The 27,027-nt window shown below is 36.2% G+C and overlaps 3 protein-coding genes across 3 annotated transcripts in view; all 3 read right to left on the bottom strand.

Annotated features, from left to right (window-relative positions):
• Positions 1–1,102, bottom strand: part of UBA6 (ubiquitin like modifier activating enzyme 6) — a gene marked incomplete at its 5' end in the record, with an annotated part of 71,847 nt that extends 70,745 nt beyond the window's left edge. Inside the window, one exon of the mRNA XM_084234308.1 lies at positions 1,032–1,102. Within this exon, the coding sequence (XP_084090434.1) occupies positions 1,032–1,102 (71 nt within the window). The remainder of the gene's footprint in view (positions 1–1,031) is intronic.
• A 6,003-nt stretch (positions 1,103–7,105) lies between these two features.
• Positions 7,106–18,130, bottom strand: GNRHR (gonadotropin releasing hormone receptor; the record flags this gene model as incomplete). Its single annotated transcript, XM_084233732.1, has 3 exons — positions 7,106–7,350; positions 10,551–10,770; positions 17,615–18,130. 3 exons carry the CDS (start codon positions 18,128–18,130, stop codon positions 7,106–7,108), a joined length of 981 nt encoding a protein of 326 aa, XP_084089858.1.
• An 8,368-nt stretch (positions 18,131–26,498) lies between these two features.
• LOC311170617 (transmembrane protease serine 11C-like) overlaps positions 26,499–27,027 on the bottom strand; it is a gene marked incomplete at both ends in the record, with an annotated part of 39,935 nt that continues 39,406 nt past the window's right edge. The window contains one exon of the mRNA XM_084233001.1: positions 26,499–26,660. Within this exon, the coding sequence (XP_084089127.1) occupies positions 26,499–26,660 (162 nt within the window). The remainder of the gene's footprint in view (positions 26,661–27,027) is intronic.

The following is a 27,027-nucleotide window of genomic DNA, read 5'->3' as shown; positions in this document are numbered from 1 at the left end:
AAAAAGTAATTAGAAAAGCTATATTCTAACCAACTCTATCACTAAATGACATAGCTAGCACTTACTGTTCAGAAAGTTCCAGTTCCACCCTACTGGAAGGTTTCAAGAATCATTTTTATAAGATCTACAAGTAAATCAATGATACTTTAAATAATGGGTGGAGCAGAATTTGCATCATATCTGCCAGTTTTGACAAAGGCAAGCACTACCGTTGTCCCAAAAGTATCCGTTCAATCTGAAGCAGATAAAACCACCACAGGTTTATGGTACAGTATCACATTAGGTCAAATGTCATATAAACTCATTAACTTTTATCTTTGGAGTATTGTATTGAGGTAGTGTGTCCTGGCAGTGTGTTCTGCTAGTATTGTATGTGACTACCTGATTGATCAATTATGAAATGACTGAAATAGGACCTACACATCCCCCCACCCCTAATTTTGTAGGAATAGAAAAGACGTGAAGACCCTAAACACCAACTGGAAAGTAAAAATTGGTAGATAACTCATGCTTTTTTCCCCCTGGCTATGTTTTTTAAAAAGTGTAGGCAAAACCGAGGCCTCCGGGTGTCCTGATTCCTCATTACCAAGTTCCCTCTGGTAATAGTTTTCAAAGGAGCTCAGTGGAGGATCACGCACAGTAGAGGTCCCAGTTTTCATTTTAGCGAGGAGGGGTAGGGAAGAAGGTGTCTGACCGGGTCGGGGAAGCTCACACCAGGTGTCCCAGGCCACAACTCTCCACCCGTATCTTTTGACTGGGAGGAAGGAGGACCGCAGAACCCAACCGGAACTGAGAAAGAGCTGAAAGAGGCGAGGGTGGAATTTCTCCTTAGCAGAGCCGGGGAGCCGCAGAGGCCCCGGGTCCACCCCGCCACACCCACCCCGCACGCTCCCCGGCCTCCCGGGGCCCGCCCGGGTCAGCCCCGCGGCCTCTCGCGGGATCCCTGCCCGCCCGCTGGACAGAAGCAGAAAGCGGACGCCCCGCTCCTGCCCGCCTTCCTCGTTGCTTGGCGCCCACACTCGACTTCTCACCTGCCGGCCCCCCAGGAAGAGCAGGAGGCCTCGCCCCCGCGAGGGGCAGTCACCGAATGGGATCCCTCCATTGTAGCCGGAGACGCCGCCGCCGGCTACCCGGAGGCAGAGGAGAGGGCGGGACCGCGGGGGGGGGGGTCAAGGGGCGGTGACGTCACCGGAGGGGGCGGGCCCGAGGAGCGTGCAGCCCGCCGCGCCTTCCTGTCTGCACCGGGGCACATCCGGGTTACTGGTTAGGGTGTGGCCACGGGGCGGGCTTTGTCGCTGGTGGGCAGCGTGTGCGGCGCGGCCGCCTCCCGCCTCCCGCCGACGTCGACGGGAGCAAAACGCTCCACTCTGAGTCACCTGTACCTTTACAGCCCAGCGCGAAGGAGTCAAGTGACCAGAGAAATGACGGCATTACGTGGCAAAATACCTCAGTTTTGTAATAAAAAGAAAGGCCTTTATTTTAAAAATAAAAGAATCAATATCTGGGAATAGTCCCAGGTTTCCAGTGTGGGATCCCATTTTAAGACGTTTTATGTTAAAAAAATTGGGGTGTCTTCTCTATGTCAGGCACTGACAGATTTCATGTGGTCACGTGCTTTTTTTAGAACTATAAATCACATCAGGTTATCTAGTTTGACCACTTTATGCACTAGAAGCAACTTCAGTGTAAGTGACTTGGTCAAGGTCACAGAGCTAATTGCTGTTATATATAACACATGTCTAATGACGTTTCGCCTAACTCCTCCATTGATTTATTACAAAGAAAGAATTTACATTCCAGGAGGTCCATGGAGTGCCTCATCAAACAAAAGAAAAGACGAGTTTATATTGCAATTTCAGGAAATATAGAGTTTGGGGGAATTAAAATGTGAAGTAGTGTTTTGAAAGTCTCAAGAAAGCAAGACTATGAGAAGAGGTTACTGTTAAGTCTAGACCATAAGGATGGACCCAGAGTACTGTTTTCGCGAAAACTTGTTATATGTACTGAAATTGTAATGACGCTAACTGATTAAAAGATGGGCACAATTGAGATAGAGCTACTTAAGTTATTGATTAAAAAGCAGTCACTTTTTAAGATGATATTGATTATAAGACATGTCAAAGGAAGGGAAAAATAAAAACCTGGCTGGGGGCCTCCCCTGGTGGCGCAGCAGTTGTGTGCCGGGCTGCGATGTCCGCAGCCTCTGAAGCACCCGTTAGATTCCGAGCCATCACGAGGATCCCACATGGCACACAGACCTTGCCTGTCGCACCCGCTGCTCCCCACAGCAGTGTAGTCTGCCTGCTCTGCTCTCCCCTCTGGCTCTGGGGAATTCTCTCACCCTCCCGCGCTTCTGACTGTACCCAGTGCTTGTATAAATAAATAAATCTTTAAAAAAAAAAAACAAAAACCTAGCTGGGCACAAACCCTGTCTAAAATAAAATTAGTAGGTGGTACTGATAATATGCATCTGAAAAAGTGATATATGTACTGAATTAAGTCAACTTGAGATGCTTATGGATTCCATGACCATTCCACAGATGGACAACTGCCAGGAATTCTCCAGAACCAGGCCCCATTGGCTTTAGGTCCACAGTCTCCCAACCCTTGCCCAAAGGTTCATATCCCTCCCCACTTTTACTGCTAATTGAACTGTATGCTTATATTGTTGAAATGTGAATGTCCCCAATAAATTCATATGTAATTATATGCATTTGGCTTGCATTGTGTATTAAATGTCTCTGCTGTGGTGGTATTTAACACTTTTGAGATGTACACTTAATATTACAAAACTGCAAAGTTAAAATAGATATAGAATGTGTCCATGAATCCCTTCTCTGAAGTTCTGCCCCTATTTGGAAGCAGAGGCTATGACTCTGTCAAAGTGACTTAAGAATTCTAGTCAAGAGGAATATTTCAATTTCAGTTTTAAGAATTTCCTAGACCAATTTTTTTGACAATCTATAATTTTAGAGAAAAGGATACTCTGTGAATAAAAAAAAAAAGCAGTAATAAGTGGGAGTTTTTGTGACACTACAGCATATTCTTGATAGAAATCTTTTCTGTTACCTTACAGATGGCCTTGTCTGTACCTATTACCTATATCTAAGGAATGACAAGCAGATTTTTACTTGTCTTAGGCCAAGTTGATTTTTTCTTTCTTTGGGTGCCAGGAAAACTTTTCTAAACTTAGAGAGCTGCTTGTTCTGTAGCTTTTGTGTAGTGTTTGGCTTGGTTTCTGTGATTTCTTTACTCTTTACCTGTTCACTTTGATCTGGATTCTCTCCTTCATTTTGTTGTCCCTATGCTGTATGTATATACATATGTATAGAAGAATGAATACATAGTTACATTCTAAAGGCATGTAAAACTAATTTTATTTTAAAATATTTTGTAATTTTTTAGGTCTTGAGAAAAGTTTTAAAAATAAGACGCAAAATAAGACATTGAGCTTCCCTTGATGATAACATATTCTATAACCACAGTACATTTGTCAAACAAAGAAGTTAATAGTGCAGCAATACTATTAACTAACTACACACTGTTAACCTTCACGAACAGAACAGCAAAGTTAGTGGACAAGCTGAAATGAATTTGTTTGGTAATAGTAGAGAATCTCAATTTAAGGCACACAGATAACTTAATATATTAACATAATACTTAAACTGATTATTTAAATGATTTAATTTTAATTAGAGAGTAAACTGAATAATATTATTTCGTTTCCTATACGCATAATTTATAGTAATCAGACAAGATCAAGGAATTGGTTGAAATTAGGCTAAGGGTAAAATAGATGAAATTCTAAATATATTTTTACTGCCCATATGTGTTACTACTTTGTGTCTATCAAATAAATTCTGAGACCTGGTCACTTTAAGGAAATTCCTAACTCACAGAGATTTATGGCCTCTGACAGATAATTTTTGTGAAAACTTCCTGCTCTGGTATTTTTCCAGTTATTTCTTAAGATAAAATTGAGTTAGTGAAATATTTGTTCAAATCATTGTCACTCATCATATCAGTTCTTTACTAAATTGAATTGCAAGAGGAAATCAAATTTTAAACCAGTTTTATACACTAAGTAAAGGAGACAACCAAGACAGAATATTAATTACCTACTATATTGGATTCTCTCTGCAGGACATAATATTCTTTTTTATAAGGAATTTTCATCTTTTATATGACTGGAAATAGAGTAAATGACTAGAATATTGAGTATTAAATTCTGTTAAGAGTTATATCTTTAAAAGTCAGGTTTACCTTCTGGTCTATGAATTTTGCTTTGTAATTAATGGATCACAACAGTCATATTATTATTTCTGCCAAATTTTTCATTATATTTGGAGACTTACAGTTTCTAAGTTTGAAAATAGTGATTAAGCAAATTGTGACACTAGTTTCTTCCAGCCTGGCTCTATCTATAAACTCCTCTTAGGGTGATGCATAACATGTGTAAGATAATACAAATAGGAATAAAAGAAATGTAGTTGCTTTGAAATACAGTTTTGTACGTGGGCCATAAGTTAAAGAGCCCAGCATTCAAGATTTTGAATAGCCCTTTAGGTAATATGTCAAAAAATGCATGAGATAATGTCTAACTAGCAGAGTTTGTTGAACATATAAGAGTCAAACTAAGATACATTCATTAAATACGTATTTAACAAAGCCCTTAGATTGTGTCTTGTATCTGTGTGTGATGAGGAAAACAACTTTTGAAAAAAATAATTTTTGAGCAAATCAGCTTTGTTTTTTCTGGGTTGTTGCCTAGTCAGCATCTTATAGTACAATAATGCTATTCATACCCAGAGTATGGATGGAATTCAGTCTTTAGGAAGTTTGTCATAAGTTCCCATTTTGTTTTTCCCAGGGCTACTATCAAAGCAACAAGTTAAAGTTAAGTCCTCAAAAAATTAGTAATCTCTGCTGCATATACTAATTTGAACATATATAGGCACCTTGCTATTCATTGCAGCATTATTCACAATAGCCAAGATATAGAAATAACCTAAATGTCCATTCATGGATAAAGAAGGCAGAGTACATATGCACAATGGAATACTACTCAGCTATTTTTTTTAAAGCTGAAATTTTGCTGATAGTGACAACATGGATGGACCTGGAAAGGATAATAATTTGTAAAATAAGTCAGACAGAGAAAGACAAATACCATATGATTTCACTCGTATGTGGACTATAAAGAATGCAAGAAAGCAAAGAAAAGAAATCAAAAACAAACTCTAGTTACAAAGAACAAATTGGTGATTCCTAGAGGGGTAGGTGTTGGGTATTGGGTAAAGAAGGTCAACCGTACAGTGGTAGATGGAAACTAGACTTTTGGTGGTGAACATGATATGTACACTGATGTTGAAATATATGAGTAATGCATACCTGAGCTTCACACAGTGCTATAAACCAATGTTCCTTTGATAAAAATATATCAAAAAATATATAAAATGTATGCTTGCTGTCTTGTGCTCTATCTCCTGTTTGCAGTGAGATGGTGCAGAGGATGCCCTTTCCCTTACTTCTTGTATCTCCCACTCTTTCTTCTGGGATCTGTGAATAATGAATCTTTGTAACTCTATAGTCTCTTTTATTTTAATACACTCTGCTGGATGAATTGAAATGGTGCCACACAGTACAACACTAAAAACTGAATGTATGATAAGAGAAAAATAATGTGATACCTACCATGAGTCTATTTAGCATTTACTTTTTATAATTCTACAGACCCTGAGATATTTAAAAAATACATTTTATCTTTCTGTGACACTTTCTCTATATAATATGAATATGATAATATATTACTTATTTTTGAAATGTTAGAAAATGGTTGAATTTCTTTTGATTCCCTTAAAGACTTGTCTCATTCAATGGATATTATAGTTCCATTATTTTCATCCTCTCCCCTTTTTCATGGAATATGTAGAAAGAGGCATTTTCTGAAAGCTATTGTGTGGACATATCACAGTGTGACTATCAGGAAATGTTATTTACACATTTATAGAGAGTTTTTCCTTCTATTTTTTTCAATACTCTGCTGTTTTCTTTGACCTGTATATATCAAAATTGTTGTTTTCAGAGTTCCTTTTACATATCAAGTAACTTTTGGCTTGTGCCTTGATTGATTTCTTATTTATTTTGCTCAATGACTTATGGATTATGGACTTGGTAATATCAGAGTATAGAAAAAAATCCCTTATGTTAAGAGAGAGGACATATGTATAAAGCATAATCAGTATAGATCTTTTTTTAGTTATATTTTAAAGCATTTATTATTACTAAAGTTAATAATCACAAATTCCATTGACTATACAGCCTAGAAGAATAGTCTACTCCTATGTCCAAATTCTAACTCCCATTCATATGACAGCACTTCATGACCTGTAGTAGGTAAAGAATGGGATGAAGGAAAATTAGTAAGTCTTGTCAGATTAGTGGAGAGAATGGTGGTTAGGTTACTGAACACCAGAACCAAATACCAGAAAACTTTTGAAAACAAAGAAAGTTAGATTTATTTATTAAATCTATTAGATTTAATAAATTTATTGTATTAAATTGTATTTAGATTTATTGTATTAGATTTATTGTATTAAAAAAAAACACAGAAAGAGGTTGATCTATGGGCATGGGAAACACTGCCTCTGTGTTCTGTAAATTATTGTAGTTCAAGATGGTAATTGCTGCTAAGCCCTTTTAGAAAAAAAAGCTCTCCCAAAAACATTAACGTTGAGATTAAGACTGTGTTGTCCTTTGTTAGTCTTACTTTCTGGAATCTTTTGCTTCAGGCAATGGCTGTTTTCAAAATTTGTACATTGTTATTCAGGGAGAAAGCAATAAGGAACCTGTGCAATGTGTTACAGTTCACAGAGATTAATTTAGAAGTTATGATGAAGGAAACATATTTTATTATTATTTCTCAAGAATTTTTCCCCCTTGATTTGAGCCTCAGACTATGCAATCTCTTAAAGAATAAAGTTGATAACCTTAAACCTTGAGTTTTTAATGTAGCTGTGGGGCACCTTTTGTGTTTATCATTCCCAAATATAGAAATTCATTATCTTTGTCTTTTCTTAATATGATACTCTATGAAGGCTATCAATTACAGAGAGAAATATCCATATATAAGTGGATCAAAGCATGGGTTTAAAAAAGCAAAGAGAAAGAAGAAGTGATTTACTGGATCTGAGACCCTGTTTAACATTTCAGGATCAAACCAATACCAAATTCCCAGGACGTAGTAGGGGGTCCAGCAGACAGTAAATGAAGTGGCAAATGCAACTGTCATCTTTAGGGTCCTCAGCCGAGCTCTCGGTATATTGTTCATGGATTGATTCAATTGTAGTTCTATTAGAGAAAAGAGCAGATGTTTAAATATTGGTTTTATTATAAAACCAAAATGGATAAAAAGGAAGAAATAATCACTAATTCAAACTAATGAACATAATGGGAGGAAATTTCCATTATTTTAATAAATAATAATAATATGTTTGAAAATATAAGGGAAAACTTTATGGGATTTCTCCCTCCCCTATTTGACACAAGAGAGATTAGGGAGAGAAAAGACAAGTTTAATTTTGTATGCATGGGGCCTCCCCGGTGGCACAGTGGGTTGAGCGCTGCGCTGTGATGCTGTCAAGCTGTTTGCAGCCTCTGCAGCGCAAATTCGATTCCTGGCAAGCCAGGGAGATACCCACAAGGCATGGCAGACCTCTGCTGCCTCGCCTGCTGCTCCCCTCAGCAGTGTCTTTGGTCTATCTACGTGTTCTGCTCCCTGCTCTGTCTCTGGTGAATTCTCTCACCCTCCTACGCCTCTGACTGTACCCCAGTTCTTGTATAAATAAATAAATCTTTAAAAAAAAAATTTTGTATGCATGGAGGGCCATAAAATATGGAACCTATGAAATGACCGTAGCAAACCATTTATGTGGTTTGTAGACAAAGAAGCAATAAAGCATCAGCTTTTTCTTTAAAGAAATGGACAAATACATCACTAAAATTTTGTTTGGACAACTAATTTAATGAATTAAGCAAAGCTTGTTTAGCTTCTTGTCCCTGTGTCTATCCATCTTCATGCAAGTGGGATACCTTTCACCTAAGATTTATTTTCTGCTTGCAAGGAGAATAGCTAGGAGGAAAGTCAAAGAAAAATCCTGTTTTTAGGAGAAAGGAAGATTTAGGGTATCATTCATTCATTGACCGTTTCTTTATTTCAAAGTAATCAGTGTACTGTGGTGGCATATTTTGGGGCAATATGATCTGGACCTGGACAAAAGGCATGTTTATATTCCAAATTCCCCCCCCTTCCCATGTCACATTAATGAATGGAAAAGATTAGAGATAATAGTGTTCTTAGAAGTAAGTTTCCATTAGACTAATTGGATTTGAAATATGGCGAGCTCTCCTGCCTGCCTGCATCTGTGCAGGCATCGCTTTTAACAGACCTGTCACTTTCAGAGGCAGCTCTTTCTGCCTGCTTGTGTCTGTGCAAGCGTCCTTTTCTTCCCTTCCCTTTTAAAAAGCATAATAAATTTGCCTTTTTGGATATATTAAAAAAAAGAAATAAGGGGGTGCTCAAATTCTTAAAACATAAATTTGAGAGTAGAATGAGTTTGAACCAAGTTGAATTTTGAATTTAAACAGAATTATATTCACTATGTAAATATATCTGACAGTAGAATAATGAGGGTCACACATGGACGGAAGTGTTCTGGCCAAAATTATCTTCTTTCTGGGATATTCAAAATAACTTCACTTTTCATATTAACATGTCCTTTGTAAAGAAATTCACTAAATTTAATGGAATTCTGACTTCAACAGAATCCTACATGGAGTTCTTAAATTTAGTTCTTTAAAGAAAAAACCTGAAGCTTTAAAATACTCAAAATCTGTTGTACTTCATAGTCCAAAACTGCTATTTAATAATAAAAAATTCACTTCAAATACTATGAGTTTTTGAGGGGAAGAGATAATGTCATTCAGAAATAGTCATTTTGTAACTTCTTATTAAAGATCACTAAACAGTAGAAATAGGGAGGAAAACAGTTACATGCATGATATTTTAATTATATACTTTTTTATGAAAAATGATAAGTAATTTATAGAGTACAGACTGATACTGAATTTTTATTCACACAAATGTAATTACCATTTACTATGGACCTTGTTCCTTTCACACATTAATTAATTAATTATATTCCTGAAATTTTAAATTTGCAGTACGGAGTTAAAGATGAAATGGTTAATTAATATTAATCCTTAATATCTGTAAACTGTAGTGACATATAAGTAATAAAGCAATCCACAGAGTGAACACATTAAAAAGGTGAACACAGGTTATAGACTCTCCTACAACACACTGTGCTTCTGCCTTTTTTTGAACGGTCACTTTTCATGGTTGGATTTCAGTTTGCAATCTGACTGTTCTGCTATATTATAGACTTTGTGAAACCAGGATAATTACTAAGCAGTTTTATTTAGCATGTTAGCCACATCTAGCACAATTTCCAGCCAAAAGGAGTAATCGGTAATTATTTGTTGAATAAATAAAAAGTTAAATGACTATATCTATGTTAGTATTATTTAGCTATTCCCCTTTTCTTGATTTTTTTTTCAGGTTTTGGATAACTCACATTTATTTAGATTAATTTTTATTTGAGGATATTTTTCATATTCACAATGTGCCCTTTTCAGTATGTCTTACAGTACTGAATTTCTCTAGGATAAGATTTTGAAAGCAAATTATTTTGCAATACAGTATACTTTTTAGGAAATATCAAATATCATTTCATGCTGGCAAGTGGGAGCTCCCCAAGTATCTATTATAAAGCATCATGATAATTATTTCTATTTGAAAGTGTTTACTGACAGTAATCATGCCATAACAATTTTCCTGTTAAGTGTACCAGGGAATAACATGCATTATGCTGCTGATAGCATGTCTTTTGGATATCATACCAACATTACCATGTTTACTTTGTATAGTTTTTGAGAATGTGCTTGATTATTGAACCCCAAAAAGGCACAACTACATATGTGATGTTGAACAGGATCAACTATATATTCAACGGTATTTCACATATCTAATGCGTGCGCACACATACACACACACACACAGACATACACGTAGTTATATTGGATGCACAGAGGTATTTTGAATGTGAGACAGAATAGCTTAATTTTAAAAAGTCTGTTAGTAACTAGGCTTATTACAAAGTACAAAGTTGTATTTTGGTATATTTTAGAAATTACATCTTTGGTACAGCAATGTGATGACCCAGCAGGAACAATTTGCCAATTCTTCATTGTCATTTCATCTTTAATACCATGGTACAAATTTAGAACATTTGAATATATTAAATTGTAATTTGGGGATAATGAAAGTATAATTAAAGTATTATGTCATGGGGGATTTTGAATACTAGTGAGTTAATATATGTAAGCTGCTTAGAACGGTAGCTGGCAGATAGTATATGATACTTTGCTTTCAGCATTGCTGTTTCAAAACCATTTATCCATAATTGGCATCAAATCTAAGGAATACGTACTGTGGGGATCCTGATGAAGGACTTGTGTCAGGGTGAAGATTATTTTTGCATTGCAGATCAACATGATAAGAAGAGGGATGATGAAGAGGCAGCTGAAGGTGAAAAAGTTATAAAAGGCTTGATGCCACCACTGGGGAAAACTGCAGTGTGTTACACATTGAAAGAAACCTTTAGTCTGTCCAGAGCTGTCTTCTAAATGGATCATCTTGAAGATGTATAACTGTATGGAAAAACAAAACTAATTGAAAATTGTTACTTTTTTCAAACACTATTTGTATGTTTTTTCTGTGAGTTTTCTCTCCTATATCCTGTTATTCTTTTAAGTTTTTGCCCAGAGTAATTACTAAGCCCTTGATAGGAGATTGTGGTCTTTTGGAAATTATTTTAACATTGCAAAAAAATGATCAACCAAGGATTTAAAGTAAGAATGAGTTCCACACTGACAAAAATTGCAACACAACAAATAAATGGGGAGAGAAAAAAATTCTTGGTTACTGTACAAGAATAATACAAGGACTGTACAATTTGTACAAGCTGGTTTATAAATGTAAATGGAATAATGAAAGTACTGACTAACAAATGGTCATAATAATGTGATTCAGGTAAAATTTATAAATGGATGGCAAAATATTGTTGAAAATTTGACAAAAACTGGATATTTACATCATTTCAAAGTATCTACCTGCAGGATAATTATTCATTACAAGGAGTAAAATAGTAATTTTACAGTTTCCACAACTTGATTATTGTAATTTGTACTGCAATGAACTTGAGTTCATTTTTACATATATCCTTTCCAGTTAATGCTGAGTTCCTCTCAATTCGTTATATGAAGAAGCGGAAGTTGTTAAATACTCCACTTATTGGCAATGTTAACTTAATCAGTTAGGTTTCTATTGTAGAGTTACTATTTTACTCCCAGTAGATATTGAACTTCCATAATGCTTTACTGCATCTCTCATTCAGAACTTATCGCACAACCTAGGTATCACATACGTGTTAAACCTCCCCCCAGAGTATTTAATTATCTGATAGCAGGATATATCTGGTTCGTATTTTGTGACAGAGAACATCTAATATATTTCTTAGACAAAGGGGTTGCTTTAAAATAAGAATCTGTTTAGTAAGTAAAGATTATAACCAAAATCAAACCAAAGTACAGGTTTTTCCATGTAATTTAAGAAAATATAATAAATGGTATTAAATATAAATCTTTTAAAAATTTGTAAACAAAATGTTGATTTTCAGTTTCAGAGCATTTTTTTCAGTTTTCAAGGCAAAAAAGAAATCTAAAATTAATCCACTAGAGGGCGCCAAATGACCACATGATCAACTGTAAAGTCAGGAACCGCAAACATGCATTTAGCTAATTCTATTTTATGATTCAGAAGCAAATTGTCCCACAATATAAAGTGGACATTTTCGTTTCAATACTTCTTTGCAACCTGAAGTTATTTGAAATTCATTTTTGAACTTGAGCTGACAAATGATGGGATTTGAAGTCTTCTTTTCACATAGAACTTGAGTCTTACACATATATCTCTAAAGTCTTTACCCCTTCTCTCTTTACCTTCCCAGTTGATGTTGGGACCAGATGATGCAAATTTGACGTTCTACTCTGCATTGAGCCACATTTTCACTTTAATATTTCATATTTTTAGTCATAATAGGAAACTTTCAATAAAAGTTCAAGCTACTATCCTTCACTTTTACAAAAAAAAGTTAGCATCTATTTTTGCTAACCAGAGTAGTTTTATTTTGCAACAAAAAAGGAAAAACTGTGAAACTGGATTTCAGCATTTTTTTGCAGCATGTGATATAAAGGCAGTTGTGTGCTGAGCTATGATAAAAGCCCACCAAGCTCGTTCCCAGGGAACTACTTCATTAAGGTTAAGAATATCACATCATTCTTGCTTTTACTATATATTAGTGTTGTAGGTTTTAGATTGTTTGCTGTGACGTGGTGGGTTATTTTTTATGTCTGAAAATATGCAATAATTTTTCCATATAAATCAATAATAAGGTCCTCCCTCCTCTAATCCCCCACACCTCTGACCTATACCCCAGTTCTTTTTTTTTTTTTTAATAGAGGCATTTTTTTTTAATTTATTTATTTAGTTTGTTTGCAGGTTTTGTTTATACAAGCACTGGGTACAGTCAGAAGCGCGGGAGGGCGAGAGAATCCACCAGAGCCAGAGCGGGGAGCAGAGCAGGCAGAAGGACCGAAGTACACTGCTGAGGGGAGCAGCGGGCGGCAGGAGAGGTCTGCGCGCCATGTGGGACCCTCCGCTGGTGGCCGGGGAGCAGCCGGGGATCGAACCGGCGCCGCAGCCGCGGGCAGCTTTGCAACCCAGCGCTCAACCGCTGCGCCACCTGGGAGGCCCTATACCCCAGTTCTTGAAAGCATAAATAAATAAAAATAAAATCTTTAAAAAAATTAATTAATTCCTGATAATTGCTTCATCACCTTAGGTCATTTTGACTGATGGAAGTTTTCATAGGACCATTCTCTTTCCATACAGGGTTAAACCTATGTTGTGATTTGCTTTTGGTTATCATCTTTACTTTCTAAATAGATTATTTTATTTATTTTTAAAGATTTATTTTTATGTATTTATGCGTACAAGAACTGGGGGGTAGGCCAGAGCAGCACTCTGTCTCAGGAGAGACAGAGTGGGGAGCAGAACAGCTGATCTACTGAAATACACTGCTGAGGGGAACAGAGAGCGAGACAAGAGAAATCTGCTGTGCCACGTGGGTCACCTCCCTGGCTAGGGATCAAACTCATGCTGCAGTGGCTGGCAATAGCTTGATAGCACTGAGACTTTAACCCTTGGGCCACAGGGAGGCCCCAGATGCTTATTTTAAAGCAACTCCTTTGTCAAAGAACTATATTAGGTGTTCTCTGTTATAAAAAATGAACCAGACATGTACCGCCTTCAGATAATTAAATATTCTGTGTGTTGGGGGCGGGTAGTACATACATGACACCTAGATTGTGTGATAAGTTCTGAATGAGAGGTATAGTAAAGCATTATGGAAATTCAGTATCTTACTTGTGATAAACTAATTTGTTTCAGACTTACTTCTGTAGTTTGTTATTTACTCCAAGTTCATATTCATTTCAATGATTAGTTTTGGGGTCTGCTTGACTTCCAGTGGTTCTTTTGTCCTTGGATCTTGTCTCTTTAGTTTTTTTATGTTTCTCCCCTTTCATGCCTGGCTCCAGTTTTCGTCAGTGTTAGCTTAATGTTGCCATAAATAAGAGCAATCTGTTTTTCTTTAAAGTCTGCAGAATTGAATATTCCTAGAATATTATTTTAACCCTCAATTTATCCTACATTAATTTTACCGTTACCTTATATTTTCTAAAGGTAATTATCCTGAAATGACATATTTCATTTTCTTCAGCTATGAAATGGAGATTTTAATAGTAACACCTCTAGGGGTTGTCATAACAATTAAATGAGTTAATATTGTAAAGTGCTTAGAATAGGGTCTGGCACTTAGTTATTTATCTATCTGTCTATACACACACACATATATATATGCATATAATATACATGCATAATACATATATAAATTTTAGCCATTATTATAATAAAATTTTGGAGACACACAATTTATAAATTGTTTCCATACGTATTTATCTATATATGCACAAATGTATGCCATATTTTTTTCTTGATTTCTCTTAACCATCTATTTTCAACTTGAGATTTTCTTGTCTTTTCTTTCTCCAACCTCCTGCAGGAAGAAATAGACAATATTTCCCAGTGTGGTGTAGAATAGACATTAAAAGCTCTGGGTGTATGGTTAACTGGTTGTGCTGACACCTCCATTTACTAGACAGTAATCTTGGTCATATTGCGTAGCACTCTTAGCTTTAGTTACTTCCTGACAAAAACAGTATAGTAATTGTACCTATGGGATTGTTGGGAGACTGACATGAAATAATGCATGCAACTGCATTAGCATAATTCCTGGCAGGTATTTATGTCTTCAATAATGATCATTTACCATCGCGACCATTATTTTTTCATTTTTGTTTTTACTTATTGCTATTACTATGTTTCAGTACAGTTTTTGGCAAATGGTACATATTGTACATATATGATGAGTAATGAATTTAATCTGGTCAGATTCAGCAGTACATTCTAGCCCTGTAAATTCAGTTTGTCAAGGCAAGCCTCCACACATCTTCAGACCACACATCTTTACACCAAATACTGAAGGAAGGCTCATACATTTTCCCTGAAGCTCTGGGGTAACTATAGAATTAAAGGCTGTCACTATGATAATGCCCTGTATTAACACAGATAAGCTAGTGGCATGAACTCTTTCTGCAAATAATCTGCTACTCTGGAATTCTTGTGGTCTTGGATGACTGTCACTGGAAACCATGTGATTTTTAATTAGATATGGACACACCCAATTAAAAAATGCTTTCCTCCCAACATGTACTTACCAGCCTAACCACAGATCATTGAAAGTCAGATCTCCTCTCATGACATGTTTATTGCCTTTTCCTTTTTCTTTTTCTTTTCTTTTCTGCCTAACCCTCTGTTCCCTTCTCCCTCACTCCTCTCTGTTCATTCTTTTACTTTTAGAAACAGTGCCTCCTAGACTTGAATAACTCTGCTCCGGCATATACATCAATAGTTTTCAGAGTGAAGAAGACTGTTTGTTGACTAGGCTTTAGGTTGCCCATGTTTTACTTCTCAGTTAAAATGAGTGGTATAATTGTGAGAAGTTTGAAATAATTAACCTTTACAATGCAATTTTCTTTGCTATATTTTTAAAGAGACATCTATGTTCATTCTCATATTTCCCTGTTATTGTCACTCCTGACTTAAAATTTCCTATTAGGATGGAAGGAAGAAAGGCAAGGAACTAGGAAGGAATGAGCCTTAACTGAGGGTTTAGGTATAATGTCTTATACTAAATGACTTTACTTATCTTATTTTTATAATTTATTTATTTTTTTAAATGGAATTTAGTCTTTTTCTTTTTTTTTTTTTTAAAGATTTATTTATTTATTTATACAAGCACTGGGTACAGTCAGAAGCGCGGGAGGGCGAGAGAATTCACCAGAGCCAGAGCAGGGAGCAGACCGAAGTACACTGCTGAGGGGAGCAGCGTTCGGCAGAAGAGGTCTGCGCGCCATGTGGGACCCTCCTCCACTGGCCGGGGAGCAGCTGGGGATCGAACAGACGCTGCAGAAGCTTCTGGCAGCTTCGCAACCCAGCGCTCAACCGCTGCGCCACCGGGGTGGGGGGGGGTGTCCTTATTTTTATAATTTATTATTTAAAATTACCCTTTTAAACTTAAGTAATTTACTCAGTGTCACATAGATGGTAAGACAGTATGGATATTTGAAACCAACTTTGCTTAAATTCAATGCCCAAGCTATTTCTGCTATTCCCTTTCAAATTTTGTTGTGGGGAGAGCTGACATTTAGAGACTATGACTGGGTGTAGAAAATGGCAGAGCAAAAGCCTAGGTCTTCCTTTTCCCCATTTAATCAGAGCAGGTCTGCTTATAGCTGTTCCATTTATTGGGGCTCTACATAGAATTTTGCTTTTTTTAAAAAAGTTCTTGGCTCTCATATGGCTTCAAAGTATGGCTGCAGTATCCTGAAACTTCTGAAAATAGATCCCAAACTATCATAGTCTGTATTTTCTGAGGTTACTAATCAGGAAGGTGGAAAATCAAAGTGATCACTATGAATTTTGGTCATTCTGAATTCTTGTAAAATGTCATCTATCCTAGATTCCCAGACCTGAGTTATGACAACTAGCTTGTTGGTTGTTTAAACCAAGATATGAATTCCTCAAATGCTAAAAAATAAATATGTAGACAAAGGATGAAGATTAAATGTAATCTTTCTCCCTTTCAAGATAAATCAGCCCTGACAGGAAAGCCTTTGTTAATGGGCTAATCCATAGCATGTGCTGAAGCTTGAAACACAATGGACATATGTCACAGTCTATAAATGAAAAGCCCTCTTGCTCTCTTTTCCTTCCCCAACAAATGCATGTAACAGTAGTCACAGGGCTGAAACCTCTAATAAAAACTGGACTTAGTAAAAAGACATGACTTTAGCAGGCCAAGAGACACTGGGAAAGTCAAGAAATGTCTTTCAATCAGTAGTTTTCAAACTGCAGACTGCCCATCATTGATTGCAATCAACATTACAACATGAAATAGAACCAAGCAGATGTTTATTTCATGAGAACCTTTTCTTGGGCCTCCCTGGTGGTGCAAGAGGTTGAACACAGCACTATGAGGCTGTCTGCAGCCTCTGCAGCACAGGTTCTGTCCCTGACCAACCAGGGAGCTGCCCACATGGCTCAGCAGACCTCTCCTGCCTTCCCTCAACAGTGATTTTCAGTCAAAGTGCCTGTTCTGTTTCCTACTCTGTCTCTGGTGAATCCTCTCACCCCCCACACCTCTGGCCTGTACCCTAGCTCTTCTGTGCATAAATAAATCTTAAAAAAAAAAAGAATAATTTCCTAAACTACAGTGACAGACTACTTGAAGTTTCCTTTCAAGAAGTCTCAAGTATGAAAAGTTAGAAATACTTTCTATTATATAAAAAATAAAGAATTTATAACTTTTCATATTTGAGACTTTAGAAAGTTCTATTTTAGAAAGTTCATAGTTCTTAAACATTCTCTCTAGCTACCACAGAATCGATATCAATCAGAGTAAAGGAAAAATAGATGGAAGAATTAAATGGGGATGAGGTCAGATTTGAAAGTAACTACATTTGAGGGAAAATTTACTATGTAGCAGAGACTATTAAAGGATTAAACACTTGAATACATATTTCATTTAATCATCCTATCACAAAGGTTGCATAAAGTAAGCATTGAAATTCAGAGTGATTAAGAAATTTTCCCATGGTAACAGAGCAGACACAGGATGAAACTTAACTTTTTGACTTTCAGAGTCCAAACTATTAAAGATAATATAGTACTGCCTTTGACAAGACCTTCATGTAAATTTAGATAGGAAACCGATACTCTCCATAGCTTAACAAATTCATGGCAATGGTTTACCTGTGGTCCAGCAAAAACACTACTGAGGATCCAAGCCAAACCAATCATGGACTGTCCGAGCTTGCTGTTGCTTTTCAGAGCTAGGGGTCTCGTGATGGCCAAGGAGCGGTCCAGGCTGATTACTACCATCATGAAGGCTGGGGCATACATGGAGAAAAGCTTCAGATAGCTGAGGACTTTGCAGAGGAGCTCCCCAGCATACCATTGGACAGTAATGTTCCACATTCCATCTAGTGGCATGACAATCAGAGTCTCTAACAGGTTGGCTAAGGTCAAATGTTTTAAAAGCACTTTCATTCTTGAGAGCTTTTTACTTTTCTCTTTCTTCTGAATCCACTTCTGAAGTTTTAACAAGAAAGATGCATTAAAGGTTGTGGAGAGTAGAAAAAGGAAGAAAGTAACTGTCACTCGGATCTTCCCAGACAGTGTCAAGGTGGGGAGGTTGCCCTCCATCAGAGGGCTGCTGCTGTTGACTGCTGAGCAGTGATTTTGATTCTGTCCAGAAGCGCTTGCCATTCTTCCTGATTGTTAGAGCCTCAAGACTTGTGCTTCTGGCTCCTATGATATGTTATTATAATCAAACCCAAAGTCTCATTTTATTTCTGCTTTCTTTAGATAGAAACGTCATGGGTTTAGATTTATGTCAGATTTATCCCTGAGATATTTTGTATTTAATGTAAAAGATCAAGGTGAACTTGTTTTGTGGGTGTATAATTCAACAGAATGCTAAAACAGAGTGTGCCAAACATCCTCTGAGGGCCAAGTGTAACTATAGTACCTCAGCAGATGGCCTAATTTTCACAATATTTTCCCTAAGACAAGGACATTTGAAGCTTAATTTTAATTTGAAAATTCACTCATGATAGCATTCAAAACAATGAGGCCATTTTATAAAAACTATGAAGTGTTAGTATTCTGTCCAACAGACAAGATGCAAAATGCAGAAAAATACTAAAGAGTAACTTGCTCTAGTTAAAAATCTATTGTCGTAAGAATCGATACATTTTTTCAAAATACTTTTTTTTCATTCAGACACTGAACTTTCAAATACTAGAAAAATACATTCATTTAAAAGTGTTCTTGGATCTCCCTGGTGGTGCAAGGGGTTAAATACAACACTGTGAAGCTATCTGCCGCCTCTGCAGCATGAGTTCGATCCCCAGCTGACCAGGGAGTTACCCACATGGCATAGCAGACATCTCCTGTCTCGCCTGCTGCTCCCCTCAGCAGTGTATTTCTGTCAGTCTGCCTGTTCTGCTCCCCACTCTGTCTCTGGTGAATCCTCTCACCCCCCCAACTCTGGCCTGTACCCCAGTTCTTGTATGCATAAATAATTCTTTTTTAAAAAATAAAACTGTTCTCCACAAAACACCAAATTAATATTTTAACAGAATCAATTTGATCCAATATAAATTACACTGCATTAAAATTTACCAATCAATCTTAATGATCAGATTATCCAGTGACTGGTTGGATCTGAAAACAGAGTCCAGCTTTCTTCTGTCTCCAGGAAATGCAACTGCGGCTCAAAATAAAGGGTTGGAAAACAATCTTAGAAGCAAATGGGACTCAAGGAAAGACTTGGATGTAAGACCTGAAACTGTAAAACACACAGAAGAATCATAGACACAACATGAGATAGCCTTCAGTAATGTCTTGTGGATTCATCTCCAACAGCAAGAAAAACAAAAGAGAATGTGAAATTCAGACTACATCAAATTAAAAAAGCTACTGCATTGCAGAATAAGCTCTCTAAGACAAAAAGGCACTATACTGAATGGGAGAAAATATTTGCACACCATACATTTGACAATGGGTTGATAACCAAGCTCTACAGAGAACTCAAACAATTTAACAAAGCAAAACTAGCAAATTTCCTCTTCCTTCTTCTGTATGTACTGTATTAAACATTTAACTCATGGCTATTAGCACTACAGCTCATGTTTGAACAAAGCTCATCTAACACAAGACGTTGCATATGAACCATTTTTTTCTCCAAAGAACTTTACAGTCTTCTTGTGCTTAGAAATACCGGACAGCACTTCCAACTTTAAACAGGGTAATAAATAACAAAAGGCATAAATTTTTGATAAAAATGTAGCAGCAAATAGATCACAGAGAAAGATGTTTGCTCTTAACAGTATGAGACTGAAATGAGAGGGCAGAGTACCACCTTGTTTGATTTCAGCAAAGAAATTGCATTTTGGGCAACTCAAATATTTCCCATGCTGTACATAAAAATGTCTGGAAATAATCATGAAAGCAATATAAATATTGATTTTGGAGTTACAAATAATTTTTTTTTTCCAAATAAATTTTAGCAAAGATATAAATTCACAAGTATGGAATTTGCAAATAACAACTACAAATAAGAATCAATAAGTAAAACCAGACATGCTAAAGAAAAATTCCCACTAGAATTGCCAAACAAATTAAAACATAAAGCATTCATAATATCAAAAGACAGTGTTTTAACCCAGAAGTTCACAATAGATTGAAAGAAATACTCTTTGTTGAACACCCAGCTATTGAGATTGTAGGGGAAAGTGTGAAATTATATTGGATATTAAAGAATGTAACTTTTTCATATCTGAGATTTGTGACCATAAATTTTGTACCTATAATATTAACTATAAGAGTTTATAATTGTCTATTATTTTGAAGAACTCAAAAGACATTGCATCTGCGGCATAACAGTTAATCTGATCTTGGGCCTCCCTGGTGGCACAGGCGGTTCAGCACAGTGCTGTGAAGCTGTCCACAGCCTCTGCAGTGCAGGTTCAATTCCCAGCTGGCCAGGGAGATACCCACATGGTGTGGCAGACCTCTCCTGTCTTGCCGCTGCACCCCTCAGCAGTGTATTTCAGTACTTCTGCCTGTTCTGTTCCCCTCTCTCTCTCTGGTGAATCCTCTCACCCTCCTGCACATCTGGCCTGTACCCTGGTTCCTGTATACATGAATAAATAAATCTAAAAAAATAAATCTGATCAGAGCTCTATGCTTGAAACAAGGTAGTCACTGCATGGAATTGTACATATTTGAAAAGTTTTATATGAAGAAATAATTGTTAGGAAAGAATTCTGTGAATGCAAATTTAAGAAGTACATCAAGACTGGGAAGAATTACAGAGGAAGGAGGAACCAGAAGAGAAAAATGTAATGAAAGTTTTAGAAGAAGAATTTTAGGAGGAAGAGAATGATCCATCAAATATCTGAGTTAAAAAGAGTTAATATGATTTAGTAACTTGGAGGTCATTGATGACTTAACTAGAAGTAGTTTTAGTGCTTTGGTGAAACTAGCTATTAGAAGAACAAATAAGATTTGAGGGTGGACATAAAAAAATTCAAAATAGATTTGTAACTGGAATTTTGTACCTCTTGCACCCCTTCACCCTTTTTTTGCTCCCTCCTTTCTAGCAACAAGCAATTTGTTTTTCTGTCTCTATGGGTTTGTCTTGTTTTCTAGATTCTGCTTATGGGGAAAAAATGTACTTACAGCATGGTGTCTATAATCAATAGTGTCGTGTTGCATATTTAAAAGTTGCTAAGAGAATATATATTGAAAGTTCTCTTCACAAAAAATATGTTTGTGACTTTCTGTGATGACAGATGATAATTGGATTTACCACAGTGATAATTTTTTTTTTTAAAGATTTATTTGATTTATACAAGCACTGGGCACAGTCAGAAGTGCGGGAGGGCGAGTGAATTCACCAGAGCCAGAGCGGGGAGCAGAGCAGGCAGAAGGACCGAAGTACACTGCTGAGGGGAGCAGTGGGCTGCAGGAGAGGTCTGCGCGCCATGTGGGACCCTCCTCCGGTGGCCGGAGAGCAGCCGGGGATCGAACTGGCGCTTTAGAGGCTGCGGGCAGCTTCACAACCCAGCGCTCAACCGCTGCACCACCAGGGAGGCCCACCACAGTGATAATTTTGCAATATATACAAATATCAAAGAATTTTATTGTACACCTGAAACCAATATAATGTTAAATGTCAGTTATACTTGGTTAAAAGTAATAACTTTGATGCTAAAAATTAAAAATAGGTTTTTAAGTCTTGAAGGGATTTAGAGATTTAAAGATGGAACTATAGAGAAGGGAGCAGGTCAGTGGATTAGAGAAAATGTAGCAGAGAGCAAGGAGGAAAGCCAGTTATGCAGCAAGTCACTAAGGAGTTAAGGATTGATGGAGGAGGTGGACTTATGAAAGGGAATGAAAGTGGGAATAGGCCAAACAGAAAAGGGGGTTCAAGAGAATGATTATTTTAATGGAGTCAAGCCAAATTATAGTGAATTAAGAGAGTCATAGATGGATGTAGCTAAAACTTTTAATTTAAGATTCCAGATGTGAATTTGTTCTGATTAACAAGAAAATGCAGGGTGTGGCCTTGAAAGTGTGTAGATGAGTTAGAGGGTGAATGAAGTTAGATACATTTCAGAAGCTCAAAGAAACTTCAAGTGAGGCTGTTGGATGGGACAACCACTTGGATTTTCAATCTGTCAACAATGATACTATTAACAATATTTAATATTTATTGTGTACTTAATACATGTCAGGCACTTACCTAAGCATGTTATACATATGCAGATTAATACAACAACACTAGAAGTTGGTACTATTGTTATTTTCACTTTTTTGGTTGAGGGAAGTGAAAGGTAAAGAGCAGTTTACATACCTGATCCACGTTCAAGTTAGGATTGCTGCTGCCTCTAATGTGCCTGTGCTTAACTACTTTGCTGTACTTTCTGGTAGGAGTGGATGAAAAGAAATAGTCAGCTGTCAAAGTCCTTAGCGAATGAAAGGCCATGTTCAGTTGCTTGTAGATAATGGAGGTCTGTCTCTTTATTCTATGCAAGGTCTAGAAAGTCAATTTCCCCTTAAAACAAGAATTAATTGGAGTCTACATTAAAATCCCTGCTAAATGAAGGGTTAAAAGAATGTGACAGGGTTATCCTATTTTCTGGCACTTGCAAATGTATGCAGTATGGCTCTTTTTTTTTTTTTTTTGTCTCTTTTAACAAAAGGATCCTCAAAAAAAAACCAAAATAAATTTTCTAGAAAGGTCTTTGTTTTCATTTTGTATGGTTTATTTGCAAAAAGTCTCAGGGAAAGTTATTGAGAAAGCTAGTCTTTTGCACTTAAACTATGAGATCTTCTGAGGGGAGTAAACAATTTATGCCAAGGTGAGTCAGTGTCAAATGCATTTTCCAGCTGTATAAACAAATGTGGTGTGGTCAACAAAGAACCCTGAAGAGCAGCAGTCTGAGTAAAAAAATGAGAGAAATCAGAGATTAAGTGAAAATATTAATCTGTAGGAGAGATTGCTAATTCTAATAAAACTGGTTGTACTAGGTACTGAATTACCTGACAAGTGAGTCTATAAGCCACAGCTAAATTCAAACAATCACAAAGATGCTGAAAAAGATGCTAGATAATTCAGGTGGCAGGAGTCACAAAGGCATGGGGTTAAAAAAAAAAAACAAAAGAAGAAAACAATTGAGAAATAAACCTTAAGTTCATTAAAATATTACTCTCTTACTACAAGGAGGGATTGACAGAAAAAGTATACTTCAACATATAGTACTTACAGTGTTATCTGTATAATATGTAACTCACCTACTTAATAAATACGGTAATCATGTATATTCAGTGAATTGAGTTTTCATTGCTATTTCAGAGTTCTCAGGAATTCTTGCCAATATTATGTATGGCAGAAATGCCTGAATTTAAATAGACTGAGTTTTTAATGACACGGTACCCAGATAGGAAGCCTCTGTCAGAATTGACATTACCTATTATTTTGTCTCTTTTGTCAGGAGACTAAGAAGTTGATCATTATATAGTATATCCCTGGGTAGAAAGGTTTCCTTAAACCAACACTATTTAGAAGAGGAATACTTCTTAGATGTACTTACTTAAAAAACCTGTCTTCATGTCAAACTATTTTCAAAAATAAAATTTAGGTGATTTTTACTTTTTCCTATAGGAATTTTATACATTTTCTACACACAAAGGAATGAAGTAAAGAGGTATACTGGTGGATTAAATCATTATTTCATCTTACCCTTTCTCTAAGATACCAGAATATGCAGGTCAGGATATTGCTTTTTGGACATCTGATTAAGACAATAGACATGAGGGCCTCCCCTGGTGGTGCAGCTGTTGAGTGCTGGGCTGTGGGGCTGCCTGCAGCCTCTGCAGCACCGGCCCGGAGGGTCCCACAAAAAAAAAAAAAAAAAGACAATAGACATGAAAATACAGAATCTCTGTTGTAAAGTAATATGATTTTGAATATCACTGTAATGATTCAAGTGATAGAACATTTTTGCATTAGGTGATAGATAAGTATTATTATTATTATTTTTTTTTTTTGTCTACTAGCTACATCTGTTTTGTTGTTGTTGTTTTTCTTTTTCTGAACTGCCTCTTCCTGACTTGAGGAGTTCTCAGTCAGGACCAGAAGAGGTATCCTTTTCCAAACAGGGTCAATCATAGGTGCCTCCAAGCTTTTCTTTTCTTTTTTTTTTTTCTATTGAAATAAGTGGGTGAAATAAGTGGGTTGTGAGTGGGTAAAAGGACTAATAGTTTAGTATTAGGAAAATCTAGGCCTGCAACCAGTAAGCCGATCTTTATACCTGAGGGAGTAGCAGCTGGTGAAGAGTGAAGACAGAGGAGAGGGGAGTTAAGATGTGGCTAGAGATTAAATTTGGATGTAGTCTAGCCTCAGCTTTGCCATATTTAGATTCCCTAGAATTTTAGTTAGATAAATCAGTAAATTTCCTCTTTTCACTTACTGTGGTGTTGAGTTTTGGTCATTTGCAACCAAAGAATTATAAGCAGTATGCATATAGTTTTTTGGTTTACACTGAATTTCAGAAAATAAAAAAGTTGAAATATTAATCTTAAATAATCAAGTGATGATATTAACTCATCTATAAGTTTATGACAAATATTACGTTTTAGAATACTGTGCTTAATAGATCCTTTGTTATAACCATACCATATAACAGAGCTTACGTGTTAAAAGCATTCTATGATTTCCCAACCAGCAATGGAGTCCTCCTTAGTAAACTATAATCCATATATATTCATAGTAATACCTTCGGTCTGGAAAGGAGTAAAAGGGAAAATTGTATGCTCTGGTCCATTACTGTTTCCAGTTCAGTCAATTATAAACCTTCTTATATTGTCTTTCCCCTCCTAAGTTTCTTTATCTGTAAAATTAAGATTGCAAGGGCACCATTCTTATAGATTATTGAGAATTAGTGTAACATTACAGGCATCCCTGCTTTTTAAAAGTTCACCTTATGACATATTGCTCTTATGAAAAACCTTCAATGAGTACCTGATTTTGCCAACCAAAAGAAATCTGAAGAGGATTTTTGCTTTTATGATAAAAAGCAAAAAGTGAAGCATCTGTTTTTCAGCAACTGCTAAAGAGTAGCATGCACTTGAGCAGCGAGAGCAGCATTGCTAATTTCCTTTCCCAGGAACTACTGATAGTTTATATATACTAGGCTATGTATGTATCATATTATATCACTATTGCTTTTACTGTATGCTAGTGTTATTATGGCTGTTTTAAGTTTTTAGGTATAATATGGTAGGTTATTTTGGGGGTTCAGGAATTCTCAAAAATTATCCCACGTAAATTATTTGTATTTCCATGTAAATTTCCATGTAATTGTTTCTTCATCTTATGTCATTTTGGCTGAATAAAGATTTCAGAGGAATTTGCTTTTGGAAGGTGGAGGAAATCTGTATGTGTAGTGTGCCTAGCATATGGGAAGGGGTCTATAAATGTTAGCTACTTATTAATGCAATTTTTTGAGGGGTATATACATTAGCTATTCTTATTAATGAAATTACTTTTTGGGTCCATGAACAAAATTTACATCACAGTGAAGGATATTAGTAGTAGCTGTCACTGATGAAAAGAGATAGGTAATTTGTTATAGAGATAAGTATAGACTGCTATCTGGAAAGTACTCTGTTGAGGTAATATTCTGGATAAAAGCCAACTGATCTGCTTTTCTGGCAAATTAACATGAAGATTAACAGGGCATTTATACACATCTCTGCTCTCAGCTAGGATGATCTGCATGAGTGGAAAAAAAAAGTAAAGTGAAAACAAAATTTTCATATTATTTCTAGAATTGTTGAGAAATTTTAAGAGATTAGAAATACGTAATAACACTATTTGCATAGTACCTTCAATCCTCTATAGTAAAAATTTGCCCATATGGGTCTGAGAATAATTTTGCTATTATGTGTGTACATGTGAGATACATCTTCTGGACTCACTTTCAGACAAAGAGAAACAGGGACATTTCAAAAACCATCAGGATCTATTCAATGCATCCCATGGGATTATCATGCTATAGTATGTCTTTCAAGGTGTGTCAGCTGTAAATAGACAAGGGATTAGCATAGGCACAAAGACTAGAAAGAAAACAGGTAGACAGATATTCCTCGGAAATTTTTATAGTTAGTGTAACTAACCTAAAACACATGCTGATCTTGTGGAATCCATGTGGTTCCGCAGGGTATTATTTATATTCAAAAGTGAGTTCATTGCTACCACCTATTCTATTATTTCCAACCAGAAGACCTCCTTAGTAAATGATAATCCATATTTATTCATATTATTACCTTTAATCTGGAAAGGAGTAAAAGGGAAAATTGTATGCCCTTATTCATTTACTGTCACCAAACCCTTATCAAAGTCTAATACTTAGATTTATCTTAGTTCTAAAGAGTATGCTTAAATTTGCAACATTAAATGTGCATGAAGAGAGATGATATTAAACTAAATGTGATTTTGGAAATATAAACATATTTAACAAGTAAAGAATCTTCAAGCTTTAATCTACAAAAAACTTCTGCTCTAGACACCAGTTTTGGACTCGATCCATTTTTGATAGTATGTCACTCGAGTGTAGACACCAGGCTTGTTTGGAAGAGCACATTCATCTCCCCAGCTCACAATACCAGCAAGGAACCAAATGCCTTTATGATCTGCACTAACCAGAGGTCCACCAGAGTCACCCTAGAGAAAAAAAGAACACATACAATTAATATAATTTAAAGGTGAATACTGCTTATTTTTCTCTTGTGTAGTAAATACAAGGAGACACAAAGAAAAGGGCAAAGGTATTTCAACATTAAAGTGATTCTAGCCTTGAATATTTTTGTGTTCTATAATCATTTATTTAAATAAAAGAATATCAGTATATGCTTTGGGTATAACAATGCAATAATAGAAAATGTGTATGAAAAATTTCAATTATTAACCAAATGAGATGCTGAAGGAACAGTTATTCATGTGATGATAAGTATGTTGAATTTTTGAGAATCTCCCACAAACCCCCTATATTCAGGATGATCCTGGAAAAAAGGGATGATTTATATTTACC

The sequence above is a fragment of the Talpa europaea genome (genome assembly GCF_964194135.1).
Source record: "Talpa europaea genome assembly, chromosome: 5".
NCBI lineage: Eukaryota > Metazoa > Chordata > Mammalia > Eulipotyphla > Talpidae > Talpa > Talpa europaea.
Note: the sequence above shows the minus strand (reverse complement) of the source record. Positions and strands in the feature narration are given on the sequence as shown.